A 14224-nucleotide genomic window follows, 5' to 3' on the forward strand; every position below is an offset into this window, starting at 1 on the left:
TTCTTGTATATTACAGCACGCAGTCAGTGTCAACCAAACAGAGATTTGTATATTAGAAACATTTCCGGGGGTTGAGTGCTGAAGTGAAAAAAAAAACACCTAATAATTTAGACCAGTACGGCTCACATGACGACAAAACAACTTTTCTAGATGCAAGGCAATGTTGAAGATGAAGGATGATGTAATTACATTGACTGAACAGTAAAAGCCAAAGGTGAACAAGGGAGTGCCTCCCTGATGCAACCCTGTGTAACCCTCTAATGGGAAAAGAAAAGGTAATACCATTGTAATGTGTAATTGATCCTCAGACACAAACTTGTCACTGTTTTGGATAAAAAAACATTACTTGTTTTAATTATCAACTTATCTCAAACTATTCTTTTTTTTACTTTTATGTCCTATACGAAACTTGGCTGGCCAGTTTGTCTGAACAAATTTCTAGTGATTATTTCACAGATAATATATATATATATATATATATATATATATATATATATATATACATATAGACAAAGATGTTAATTTAAATTTTTCAAATATAAAGGCACTTAGAATATAATGTGAGTAAGGCACTACTGTCATACTTGCTGATAAGGTACTAAGATCACATCTTGGTGGAAAAGAAGAAAGAAAAAAAACTCCTATTAATAACAAAACCTCTCAAAAAATACATGAAAATTAAAATAGAATAAAGATTAAAATATATATATATATATATAAATAAAAAATAAATAAATAATAGATCACTACAAGTTCTTTGAAATCTTCCCCTTCAAATATGTCATGAATGAGTCCCAAATCTTATATCTATCTATATCTTATATTATTATTATATTATGTAAGTTTCTCCTTAGCCAGATGATGCAACAATTTTCAATTTAAAATGTATATTCACAATGACTTTAATATTATTGGTGAATATGAAGGTTTAAAGACACTCCTTCCTTGTTAATATTGATTAGCTGTAGTCTATTTGTTTTTAAACGGCTCGACTGTAAACTGACAGCAGATAAATAAGTATTATTTCACCGATTTGTTTATATATATATATAGAGACAAATATGTTAATTGAAATTTTTCACATATAAAGGCACTTAGAATATAATGTAAGTAAGGCACATTCTGCTGTCATACTAGCTGATAAGGTACTTAGATCATATCTTGGTGGAAAAGAAGAAAGAGAAAAAAAAAGAAAAAGAAAAATCTGACTCTTATTAATAACAAAACCGCTCAAAAAATACATTAAAAATTAAAATAAAAAAATATATAATATGATATATATACATATAAATAAAAAAATAAAAAAATAAAAGTAGATCACTACAAATTCTTCAAAATCTTCCTCCTCCAAAAATGTCATGAATGAGTCCCAAATCTTATAAAAAACAGTATTGTATTTCTTTTTTACTTTATATGTAAGTTTCTCTTTAGCCAGATGATGCAACAATTTTCGTTTAATTTTAATTTTAATTTTATGTTTAGCTTCAAGTAAACATAATCTTCTTATTTATAATATTGTTGATAATTAATAACCATCATTAACATCATCTTTATTTTAAAAAGAAATGTTTATTATCATTACATAAGTAGTGGAGGAGTATTACACTGTGATTACACTATTTACACACACATTACCAGGTCCACCTTGTAATCATATGAACAGCCCCCTCACTGCTATTGGCCCACTGATCATACATTCACATTGACTTTCATACTATTGGTGAATAGGAAGGTTTAAACACACTCCTTCCTCGTTAATATTGATGAGGTGGAGTCTATTTGTTTTTAAATGGCTCGACTGTAAACTGACAGCAGATAAATAAGCAGCACGTTGCTGTGTTGTGATGATAAACTGATACATTGTTGCAGTTTGACTCGCAGCTGATCAGCAGCAGCACTAACAGCAGAGCCTCAGCGGTGGATCTGATCTGATCTGATCTGATCTGATCTGATCTGAGGTCTCCTGGTTTCCATCCGTCACCACAACAACCGATATTTATCTCTGCCAGGCTGGCAAAGACGTAGAACCATGGCATCACTAGCAGCAGCAGCAGAGCCGGGTCTAAAGCCTCATGAACCGGGTATAAGGCATCAGATACCGGGTCTAAAGCCGGTCTCCATCCCGCTGGCCGACGCTTTAGTCCCGGCCAGTATCTTCGCTCCGGACCGCGGAGGCTGCGGATGCGGAGAAGACGCCGGAGATGAGTGCTCTGATGACGGGGAGCTGTTCAACGGAGAGCCCGAGGACCGAGGGGTCGACTTCACCAACAAGGTAAACACAGCTAGGCCGCTGCTAAGCTAACGTTAGCTGCTCTGTGGATGAATGAATGAAAACAAGGTATTGTTGTATTGTGTTATATATATGTTATTACACAACATCATATGCTACTCCATACTGTAACTACTGAGTGACGTTACATTAAGTTACGTTACTATAAAGTATACACTTTGTGGACTCTAGTGAAGCTAAAAGAGCTAGCTGTGGCTAATGCTAACCCAGCTGATCCTAACCTAAACCTAACTTTTTTTTTTTTAATGTAAAGCTAACCCAACCCAACCCAACCTAAAACTAACCCAACCTAAAACTAACCCAACCCAACCTAACCCAACCTAAAGCTAACCTAAAACTAACCCAACCCAACCTAACCTAACCCAACCTAAAACTAACCCAACCCAACCCAACCCAACCCAACCTAAAACTAACCCAACCTAAAACTAACCCATCCCAACCTAACCCAACCCAACCTAAAACTAACCCAACCCAACCTAACCTAACCCAACCCAACCTAACCCAACCTAAAGCTAACCTAAAACTAACCCAACCCAACCTAACCTAACCCAACCTAAAACTAACCCAACCCAACCTAACCCAACCCAACCTAAAACTAACCCAACCCAACCCAACCCAACCTAAAGCTAACCTAAAACTAACCCAACCCAACCTAACCCAACCCAACCTAAAACTAACCCAACCCAACCTAACCCAACCTAAAGCTAACCTAAAACTAACCCAACCCAACCTAACCCAACCCAACCTAAAACTAACCCAACCCAACCCAACCTAACCCAACCCAACCTAAAACTAACCCAACCCAACCCCACCTAACCCAACCCAACCTAAAACTAACCCAACCCAACCCAACCCAACCTAACCCAACCCAACCTAAAACTAACCCAACCCAACCCAACCCAACCCAACCTAAAACTAACCCAACCCAACCTAACCTAACCCAACCTAAAACTAACCCAACCCAACCTAACCCAACCCAACCTAAAACTAACCCAACCCAACCTAACCCAACCCAACCTAAAACTAACCCAACCCAACCCAACCTAACCCAACCCAACCTAACCCAACCCAACCTAAAACTAACCCAACCCAACCTAACCCAACCCAACCTAAAACTAACCCAACCCAACCCAACCTAACCCAACCCAACCCAACCTAACCTAAGCTAACTTAAAGCTAATCTAACCTAACCTAAAGCTAACACCAGTTGCTTATCAAGCACCATATGCTACCACAACATGTCTCTATTGAACCATATCAGTGAAACTGCTGCTGCTGTGTAAAGCTGCAACATAATAGACTATGTTGTCAAACAAACCATAACATTGACTTGACATGTTGACATGGTGTGTTAACCAAACACACACACACACGCACGCACGCACGCACGCACGCACGCACGCACGCAGCACACACACACACACACACACACACACACACACACACACACACACACACACACACACACACACACACACGCACGCACGCACAGGCTGATGAAACAAGATAAGGTTCAGGTTAACCTGCTGGACTACATTACTATCAGTCTATACGAGCACTAAAACAGAAGGCTGCAGACCTATTATGAATTACTAAAAGTAGCTATTATCTATTTATTATTATATTATTACTATTATTTTAAGCTAAATCCATTATTTGATTTCATATATATTTTTTTTCTTTTATTATTTTCTTTTCTTTTCTATTTATTTACTTTTTAAAATTCATTATTTTATTACTATTTTTCTATTTTATTTATTTATTTATTAATTTATTTTTTGTTTCCCTGTTGTGTGACCAACATGGGGTGGGTTGGGTCCTTTTTCTGTTTTTATTTCATGTCACGGACACTGAGTTATATTCTATATTTGATAAAACAACTTTTGCCATGTCTGCAAAAAAATCCAATAAAAAAAGATTTGGATGCAAAGTAGCTATTAAGTATTCAGTCCTGTCAAATGAGTGAGACTTTTACAAAGATGTAAACATGTATGAGATTGAAGCAGTCAGGCTTGGGTCAAATTACACATAACAATGGTGTTACATTCCTCAAAGGAAGATGACACAGGGTTGCATCAGGGAGGCAGTCCACCTTTGGCTGCTGTCAATTTCATCGGTTTGTGTCCGTCTCTGATAAGCTGCTGTGTCGTAAATACGTTGATTTACTTCTGCAGATTATTTATCTAGTATCACACTTTTGGCCGAACCATGATATATGCTTCAGTAACACCATCAATTTACTTTCAAATGTAGATGTTTAGCATTAATAACACCATCATAACCCGGTTTTCCAGGGACACCTCTGCCCATTTTATCTTAACAGTGAAATAAAACAGTCACAGCATTAGGGCTGTCCTTCCTGAATACTATGTTTTTGGGCTTCGCATTTCGGTGAAAGATATTTGAATGCATTTAAAGCTTCGGGATAGTTTCGCTGCCCCAATACTGTACACACATGCACCTCTACACATAACAACCAATTGAAATCTTTTGTAACGCAGTGTAGCGAAGAGAGTGGTGACAGCAAGACGTTTATAGACAAGAATTTAAAACCAGAAAGTTCAGATGGGAGTGGTCGGAGGTTCACACCATGACACCTGACCTCTGGACAGAAGTCAGTAAAACTACCCAACCCACAGATCACTCTTCTTGCTCTTCTTGCTCTTCTTGCTCTTCTTGCTCTTCTTGCTCTTCCTGATCTTCTTGCCTCTGGTCAGGGCGGCCCAGCAGGATGCCTAAACTAGCATCTCCCCTAAAATTAGGTTGAGTTGCTTCACAATCTTCCCTGGTGTTTCTTAAACTCTCAACTGCCGAACGGAGCATTAATCTATTCAAACAAAGATTTAATTGGTAATCAAGGATATCAGTCACTGATCTCACCTGGTCACACATCGTCCACTTTCATTCAGAAAAGCTTCATTCATTATCCTCATTTTATTCATCATTTATTCATTTGTTTTTCTGTTTAGTAGTTCAATAAACATTTAATTTATAAAGAACTTCATCCTGTAATTTGTGTGTTTATGAAATATTAAAGCCATTGTAAACCATGGCCAAGAACTGCATAGCAGCCCTGAGATTATGAGGCTCAATTGATTAATTTTGATTAAATTAAATTAAATTAAATTAAATTAAATTAAATTAAATTAAATTAAATTAAATTAAATTAAATCTTATTTAATCTTATTTAATTTTATTCTATTTAATTTTATTCTATTTAATTTTTCCCTGTATTTCTAAAATTGGGTGGCATCATATATGGAATTTAATGTTAAATTTCAGTTATTTAAAATAAACTAATTGCGTCTGATAGCCGAAGTAGAGTGCCATCACTCTCCTTCACCTTTTGTACCAATTTATGGGTTTATGATGCATCATTTTGAGTTATTAATTATCATTACATATTTATTAATATTATTATTATCATTATTATTATTATTATTATTATTATTAATAATAATAATAATAATAATAATAATAATAATATTAATAAATTATAAATTAAATCTTATTTATATAGCGCTAAAATGATCATAAACAAGGACATAATAATATATTAAACACAACATTAATCACACATTAAAAGCAGTTGGTGTGTTTTGATTAGTGATTTGAATGGTTGACAGGTTGGTGCAGTCTCTGATGTGTTTTAATTGACTATTAATTATTAAATCTGCTAGAAGCATTACCACCACAGCATGGTAAAATGCCCTCACAGCTGTACTGAATGAAACTGGCGTGAGCAGTACTGTTGGCTGTATTTGCTCATTCAATCGTACTGCGTTCACCTGTAACCTTGAGGAGTTTCATGGGAAGAGAGACAGCTGCGTTTGTGTTTGGAGAGCAGCTTTTGAACTTGCCGTTCCCTCCAGGTTTACTTTTTTACTGTGGCTTACATTTTGAATATAAGAATATGAATATTGTCTGAACTGAGGGAAAAAATGCCCCCAGTGATGCTTACTTTGAAGTCCAGTCACTTGTCTCTCATGAAAGCAACCACACCTGTTGCAATTATCACCAACTTTTGAATAGTTAATACCCTGCTTTATGGTCTGTCTGACTCTAAATGGGACCATCATTTACTAAATGAACATCATGCTGTATTGAAGAAGACTTGAAACTAGCGATTGAGACCATAAACTCATGTTTACAATGTTTACTGAGGTAATAAATCAAGAGAGAAGTAGACTCATCTTCTCATAGACTTCTATACAACCAGAGGAGTCGCCCCCTGCTGGCTGTGAGAGAGAATGCAGGTTTAAGGCACTGGCATTGGCTTTATTTTTCAGATCCCAGAGTTGATCACTGATTGTAGAACAACCATCAAGCTAGGGTCATAATAACTCCAACAATTTTCTCTCTGTTTCTTTCTTCTCCCCCCCCCCCACATGCTCAAACCAATAGCTGGCACTTGTCAGCCCAAATGGAGAGCAGTATGACTCGTTACTTCGCCAGCTACGGGACAGAATGGAAGAGGGATGTGGAGAGACCATCTATGTGGTTGGGATGGGCTCAGGTGAGAAAAACACAGACAATTTCCCCCCCTATTTTTTCAGTGAATCTGTGCCACAGCTGTTCATCAGACCTGGACAATTCGTAGGGTTGTTAAATGTTAAATTGTGTAATTACCTCTTGTTCTTCTCCCTGGTCGTAGATGGCGGTGACTGGGGTCTGGATGAGAAGGACATGGAGGCCTCAGCAGCCACGGTGCGCTCTATGTGTGAGCAAGTGGACGCTGACCTTATAACACTCCGAGAGCGTAATGAGGCTGCCGGTTTGGTCCGCGACTATCTGATCCGCCGGCGTGTGGGTGAGCTGGACTTCCTGGAGGTCAGGTGAGCGGTCAGATATCTGAATGAAAAGGGCTCATGGTTACAATCCAGTAAAATATCCTACTAGAATGATAGTTCCTTTCTTTTTAACTGCATTATATGTTCTTTAATGAGACAGAAAGTTATGCCTTCCTTGTTAGGTGATATTTTGATGCTCCTCTCTCCCTCAGGGTTGCGGTCGTGGGTAACGTGGATGCTGGTAAAAGTACTCTGCTGGGCGTGTTGACGCACGGAGAGCTGGACAACGGCAGGGGCTTTGCCCGCCAGAAGCTCTTCAGACACAAACACGAGATGGAGAGTGGCAGGACCAGCAGCGTGGGCAACGACATCCTGGGGTTTGACCAGGAGGGACAGGTGAGGATCTAGAGAGGCGGCAGAGCACACAAAGAAGCTTCTGGAAGAATAGTTGTATTATTTACAGAAACTGGCAACGACCAGGAGAGAGATGGGAAACAACAACTTGCTTAATGTATGTGTGGAGCACATGGAGGCGGATACAGTGTGAATGATGAGGCCCCATCACACCAATCCTACATCAAAGAACTAGCGGCGACAAAGGCCGACTGTTGAGTCGCATCACGTCGCCTTTTTCTCGGCCAAAAAGTTGCACTTGAACACACCGCCAACTACCATCAACCACGTACGTTCTGCGTCTGCGTGAGAGGAAATAACTCACCACACCAGCAGGCGGCGGTAGTCTGTATTCCTTATTCAAAAAGGGAAACCGGAAGACTGAGGATCGGCGGATATACAAGCCGTTGTTATGATACGTACATGAAACAAAGCAGCATCTGCCGACCATTTTTACAGCACTCTCACCCACCGCTTAGCTTCATTCCAGATGTTCATGTCGCTGTGAAAATATCCGTGTGTTGGAATGATCAGATGAGATGAAGATGAAAAATGTTGACTTTATTCGGCTTGCTTTCTTCACTTCCGTTTCTCTTCTCGTGCACTGATTCGTTTGAGCTGAACAGACAATCAGACGATTTCTCTCACCGACGAGTGCTGCGGCCGATTCAACATAATCAGACAAAAGCCTCCGACGTGGGCAGACTAGAGACGACGATGCGGGACACAGCGCAAAAACTATGCCCACGGCCCCAAACTGTCCGACTGTGGGCTCGGTGTGTCAGGGCTTTAACTCGGCCCCTGTCTGTCTGTCTGTCTGGCTCTAGGTGGTGAACAAACCAGACAGTCACGGAGGAAGCCTGGACTGGACCAAAATCTGTGAGAAGTCCTCCAAGGTCATTACCTTCATAGACCTGGCTGGCCATGAGAAATACCTCAAGACCACGGTGTTTGGGATGACCGGACACCTGCCTGACTTCTGCATGCTCATGGTGAGAAGGGGAGTGTGTGGGGGGCAATAGGAAAAACTTTGTTCCTGTTTCTTTTATTAAAATATAGACAAAGGTTTCTGTCTCTCTCTCTGCGTCGCCAGGTGGGCAGTAATGCAGGTATCGTAGGGATGACCAAAGAGCACCTGGGCCTGGCCTTAGCCCTGAATGTGCCTGTGTTTGTGGTGGTAACCAAGATAGACATGTGTCCAGCCAACATCCTGCAAGGTCAGTCCTGCGGAGACACGTTTAGAACTCCAACTAGATTTCTTTTTAAAACACAATGCAACAATAAGAAGTATGCGTCAATATGCGGTTAGATTTTCCTGAAAAGTTGCGCCATGTGTTGGTGTGTTGTACTGTAGTTTGTAATTTTATACGCTGTCTGACTGCACATGTATAGTCTGTGCTCATTTATCAGGCTATGTGCCATCATTCTTGTGGTTTTGCTTTGCTCATAACAGAGACCCTGAAGCTGCTCCAGAGGTTACTGAAATCCCCCGGCTGTAGGAAGATCCCCGTCCTGGTCCAGAACACAGACGACGTCATCGTCACGGCTTCAAACTTCAGTTCGGAGAGGTACCAAGTCTTTTCTCTCGATGTTTTTTTCGTGCGATTAATTTGTACATCAAACTTTAGGCAAACGTTATTATTCCTTTCAACCTTGACAAAGGTAGCGCAGACCAGATCCACTCCTTCCGTTCTTACCTTTCACAATAAAAGCTTTACACATATAATGTTCGCAGGTGAGTATTTCGCATTTTCGTGTCATTTACGTAAAGGCCTTAAGAGTGAAAATGATCCTTTGTAACCTGTGTGTGTGTGTGTGTGTGTGTGTGTGTGTGTGTGTGTGTGTGTGTGTGTGTGTGCGTGTGCGTGTGCGTGTGCGTGCGTGTGCGTGTGTGTTGTGTGTCCCCAGGATGTGTCCCATCTTTCAGATCTCCAATGTAAGCGGAGAGAACATGGAACTGCTCAAGATGTTTCTCAACCTGCTCTCCTCCAGGACCTCCTACCGGGACGACCAGCCCGCTGAGTTTCAGATAGACGACACCTACTCCGTACCGGTACGCTCACCTGTGACAAATCCCTAATTCACTAAATGCATTTTACTGTGTGAACTGCCTGAGTGAGGAACATCATGCTGAATGCCCACCGGTTGTGTTCTGCTCATGTCTCAGGGAGTGGGAACAGTGGTATCGGGGACTACTTTACGTGGACTCATACGTCTGAATGATACGATGCTACTAGGGCCGGACCCCTTGGGCAGCTTCATCCCCATCGCCGTCAAATCAATCCACCGCAAGAGAATGCCCGTGAAGGAGGTCCGAGGAGGTCAGACTGCCTCATTTGCTCTCAAAAAGGTAGGAAGGGGATAAATCTCCCCCAGCTTCCCTCGTTTCTTCCATCTCTCTTATCACGCTCAACTGATCTAATACAGATAATCCTGACAATTTATAGCACCGTGTTGAAGAATGATCATTTCTTTGTTCCTGTATCCTCCCTCCTGTCGCACTGCTCTTTGTACAGATCAAGCGTTCGTCCATAAGGAAAGGAATGGTGATGGTTTCCCCGAGGCTGTGCCCACAGGCTACCTGGGAGTTTGAGGCTGAGATCCTGGTACTGCATCACCCCACTACGATATCCCCCAGATACCAGGCCATGGGTGGGTAACCATGACACGGAGAAGGTCAAGGAGTTGGGGGGGACATGCATGTTCTGCAAAATGATTTTCTTAAGACTCACTCCCAGTGCATATTTTAGTGATTCACTGTTGCCTTTGCATAAACTCATTTCTCCTGTTTCTGTTTCCTCCCCCTTCACTCTCACAGTCCACTGCGGCAGCATAAGGCAGACAGCCACCATCCTGTCCATGAACAGAGACTGCTTACGCACAGGGGACAAGGCTTCAGTCCACTTCCGCTTCATCAAAACCCCCGAGTACCTGCACTGCGACCAGAGGCTGGTGTTCAGGGAGGGACGCACCAAGGCTGTGGGAACCATCACCAAGGTAACACAGCCTCCTGGAACATCAAGGACTTCTGCTAAAGATATATAAATATATATATATATATTCCTCCATTACAATGATGTGCCAGTGCCTAAAGCCCTAATTATTATTAAAAGGAATCATTTTCAGGACAAAATCTGTAATGTTTAAAATAGTGGAAAAGGCTCCATTCCATTTCCATTTGCAACGACTACTATATTAACCATACATTTTTTTCATTAGGCATTTAAGAGTAGGTTAAAGACAAGAAGAAACATTTCCTTGTGTAAAAGCAAAGCGTTTGTGGAAATTACTGACTAATAATTGCATGAAAGGATTTAAATTAGAGGTAGACTGATTAATCGGCGCCGATAGGACGTTTTACTAACTATCGTTATTGTCGGAACTGGGCTCTGATAGAGACCGATGGATGCACAGCCGCCACCAGTCATGTGGTCACTTACATCACATGACCGGACCAATAGGAACGCTAGAGTTTTTAAAGCCTGAAAACAGAGCCATGAGGAGCAGAAGTCTAATTTTCTCTCAGAACACTTGAATTACAATATGCTGAAAGGTTATTATGGGATTTTTGCCCAATGATGCCAAAAACATTCTGCCTACTGTGGCTTTAAGGATCCTCCTTAACCCGGGAATATGCACCAACATTTAATGGTTTGTAAAAGGGGCATTTAACAATGTACGAGCAACAGAAGTAATCCTGGTCAGTCATACTGTAAGCCATAGAACAATGCATCGTTCATTGCAAATAAATACAAAAAAATTCCAATGATGTAATCCTCCAAATCACACTTCTGGATATTCTCTTACAAATTATTATTATTTGGAGTTGCAAAAAACGGATTTATTAAAAACGGCGTATGCAAAAGTAGCCGACTAAGCTTCTGCAGAAGTAAAGAAGATATGGACCTTATATCAGTCTTTAAAAATCCACTATCGATCTACCTCTAATATAAATGAAGGACATGTCTACTTCCTCCCCTGTGAAACATATCCGATCCAGATCAGGACGAAGGCTGAGATATGCAGAGTTTTCTTAATGAGCTTTTTTTTTATCATCATGAGTAGCTGATTTCTTTTTATTTATATCTTTATCTTTTCAGCTGTTGCAATCCACCAATAATTTACCATCAAATTCCAAACCTCCACAAATCAAAATGCAGTCCACAAAGAAGGCACCGCTGAGAAAAGAGGACGGCAGCGCGGCAGCCAGCGACGATGCAGCGTCGATAGCACAGTCGGGGGGGCCGAACGCAACACAACCGGTGAGACACAAGTCAATAAGAACATGTGACTTCATGAGGTTTTATTTAGTGTGGTAGAGATGTCGTTGTGTGTCTCTGGAGCCTCTGACTGTGTACTTGCTGACTTAACATTGCTGCTCTTTTCTAACTTGTTAACTTGCTCTGTGTTTCTTTTCCGCCACTCAATAACATCCTGCTTTGATTTGTGTCTCATCTCAACCTAAACTGTAACTGTGTCACGCCACATCACTCCTTCACCCTCTCTCTCGCCCTCCTCCACTCCTGTGCTTGCATGGCTGGCTTCCTAAGGGAGAGGGAGATGAAGACCCTCAGATAAAGGAGGGCAACAAAGAGAACAAGGTAAAGTAGGTCAAGACTAAATGAGCAAGAACGGTGGAAAGGGGAGATTACGTTTTACTAAGCAAGATGTTTTTTTTTTAGTCAATGCTGTTTCCAGAGGCCTGTACTATGAAGTGAGTTCAACATGTTCAGGGTATCGTCTCGTTATCTGGTTTAACTAACCCTAACAATGTGGTCTTACGACATTAAGTTGAATCAACTCGGTAAATCAACACAGGGCTTCTCAGTCTGGCTGTGAGCGTGTTCACATGAAAGGGGGCGGGTTTTACAGCATCTGACCAATCACAGATATGAACTCGGCACATTTTACAAACTATAATATTAGACAAATACAAAGAAGTTAAACTCATAATCCAATTAAAATGAACATCGTTGAAGCTGCCAAATGCAGGAAGGACAGCAGTGTTGTTTTTAGTCTGGATTATGACTTCAATGTCTTCATATTTGTGTAATATCATACGATCCGCTCACCGAGCTCTGATTGGTCAGTAGGTGGTGGTTTTATACGCAGGTCAGGTGTTCAGCATCAGTTACCATGGCGATCTACCCCGCTAAGAAGTGATCCAACCTAAACCCTTGAAGGGTTAAACCCTGAAGTTACCTCGCCGACCCTAAATCCTGCTTCGTAGAACAGACCTCTGGTCATGGCGGTGCCTTATCAAGTGTTTTCTCGTTATCTCTCTCCGTTTGCAGCCAAAGTCTGGAGGAGGTGGAAGGAGACGAGGCGGCCAGAGGCACAAAGGAAAAGGCCAGAACAGCAGCAGCAGCAACCCCACAGCAGCTCCCTCCTCATCAGGAACAGGAGGCTCCTGAACCTCCTCTCCTCTCATAAAACCTCCCTCTCTGCTATCACTCCACCAAGTGTCTTCATTCCACAAACCATGAAGGATACAGATGTTTGGAGCCAAGACACTCCTCAGTCTTCTCACTCCTTGCCTTCTTACACTTTTATTATTTAAAAAGGGAACACACAGAGGTACAGTACATCCCCAAACCAAAACACACCCTCATGAAGCATTTGAACGTCAGCTGCCTTTTACTATTTATAGAGTGGTTTGGGGTGATGGAAAGCAGTGTGAGTTATTTTTGAGGTTAGCCTCACTCAGGATGATGATTTATTTAATTTTATCCATATTTTATGTGTCTATGAAATCTACCATTCAGTCCTGTCAGCGGCAGGGAGGGCGGCTAAACCGAAAACAAGGGTCCAGCACCGATACGAGCAGCTATACGTTAAACCCCCACCCCTCCATGCATTCCCTGTGTATTTGCAATGAAAAACAATTCATGTACTATTTATACTGTAAATTAGCTGTTAGTTGTGCTCCGATTGGAAAGATGCCATTGTACAAAAAAACATGTATGCAAATCATAAATGAATGTAGCAGAGGGCACCGTAGTGATTTTAAAAACTCTACATATATGGAACATAATATATAAGCTGTTTGCGTTTTTATAGTTGTCACTTATTTATTTGGCATACATGCAGAAAGGTTCACTCTTTTGATGGTCTTTCAACCTGCTGTCACTTTGCACACATTCAGTAGTGTCTGCCATGCTTCCACTGTCAGTCAGCCACGTTACAAACCTTATACAAACAGATACAGCACATCATCTCCCATAGTTGCTCATGATTATTAAAGGACATGCAGTACTCAGCAGTGCTACTTGTAACTCTAGTACCCCCCCATGCGTTATGGATGGCCTGTTTGCTGTTGACATGTTGTGACATTTTAAAAAAAACGAGTTCGACGCTAAAAAAACAAACTGAGCATTAATAAACCGGCTTTACTCAACTTTAACTGTGTTCTTTTTCTATATCTGCATCTTTCTCAAATGACATTAAAAATATAAATACTATGGATTTTATTTTGTTAAGAGTGAAAAAAAAATGTTTTAACAGGAGAACAGATGGGTTTCTTTTTCTCCAATATACTGAAACTCAGGAGTGTTGTTGTGTAGTCTTATCAGTTCCACATGTTACAGATTGTCTGGATCGTCTTTGAGGAGACGGCAGAATATTCGGTAACGCTTCATTTTACAGGTCTGCAAATTTCATGGTAATTAGGTGATAATTTAGCAATTTTGACCCATTTGAAATTTCTTTGGAATTACTGCCAAATGACCCCAATATCTACCTCAATGCATCC

The 14224-nt window shown here is 40.8% G+C and overlaps 1 protein-coding gene across 2 annotated transcripts; it reads left to right on the forward strand.

Moving 5' to 3' along the window:
* Positions 1-1767: 1767 nt before the first annotated feature.
* gtpbp1 (GTP binding protein 1) lies at positions 1768-13871 on the forward strand. 2 transcript variants are annotated; one of them, XM_074656968.1, is made up of 14 exons: positions 1782-2272; positions 6695-6806; positions 6945-7125; positions 7293-7476; positions 8301-8465; positions 8567-8690; positions 8927-9041; positions 9382-9526; positions 9641-9823; positions 9990-10125; positions 10292-10470; positions 11574-11735; positions 12024-12074; positions 12768-13871. In XM_074656968.1, exons 1-14 carry the CDS (start codon positions 2030-2032, stop codon positions 12885-12887), a joined length of 2100 nt encoding a protein of 699 aa, XP_074513069.1. In that variant the 5' UTR covers positions 1782-2029; the 3' UTR covers positions 12888-13871. The 2 variants fall into 2 exon arrangements, with proteins under 2 accessions (XP_074513070.1, XP_074513069.1); XM_074656969.1 differs by lacking the exon at positions 12024-12074 and having other exon boundaries at positions 1768-2272.
* Positions 13872-14224: the final 353 nt, after the last annotated feature.

The sequence above is a fragment of the Sebastes fasciatus genome, chromosome 13, assembly GCF_043250625.1.
Source record: "Sebastes fasciatus isolate fSebFas1 chromosome 13, fSebFas1.pri, whole genome shotgun sequence".
Taxonomy (NCBI): domain Eukaryota; kingdom Metazoa; phylum Chordata; class Actinopteri; order Perciformes; family Sebastidae; genus Sebastes; species Sebastes fasciatus.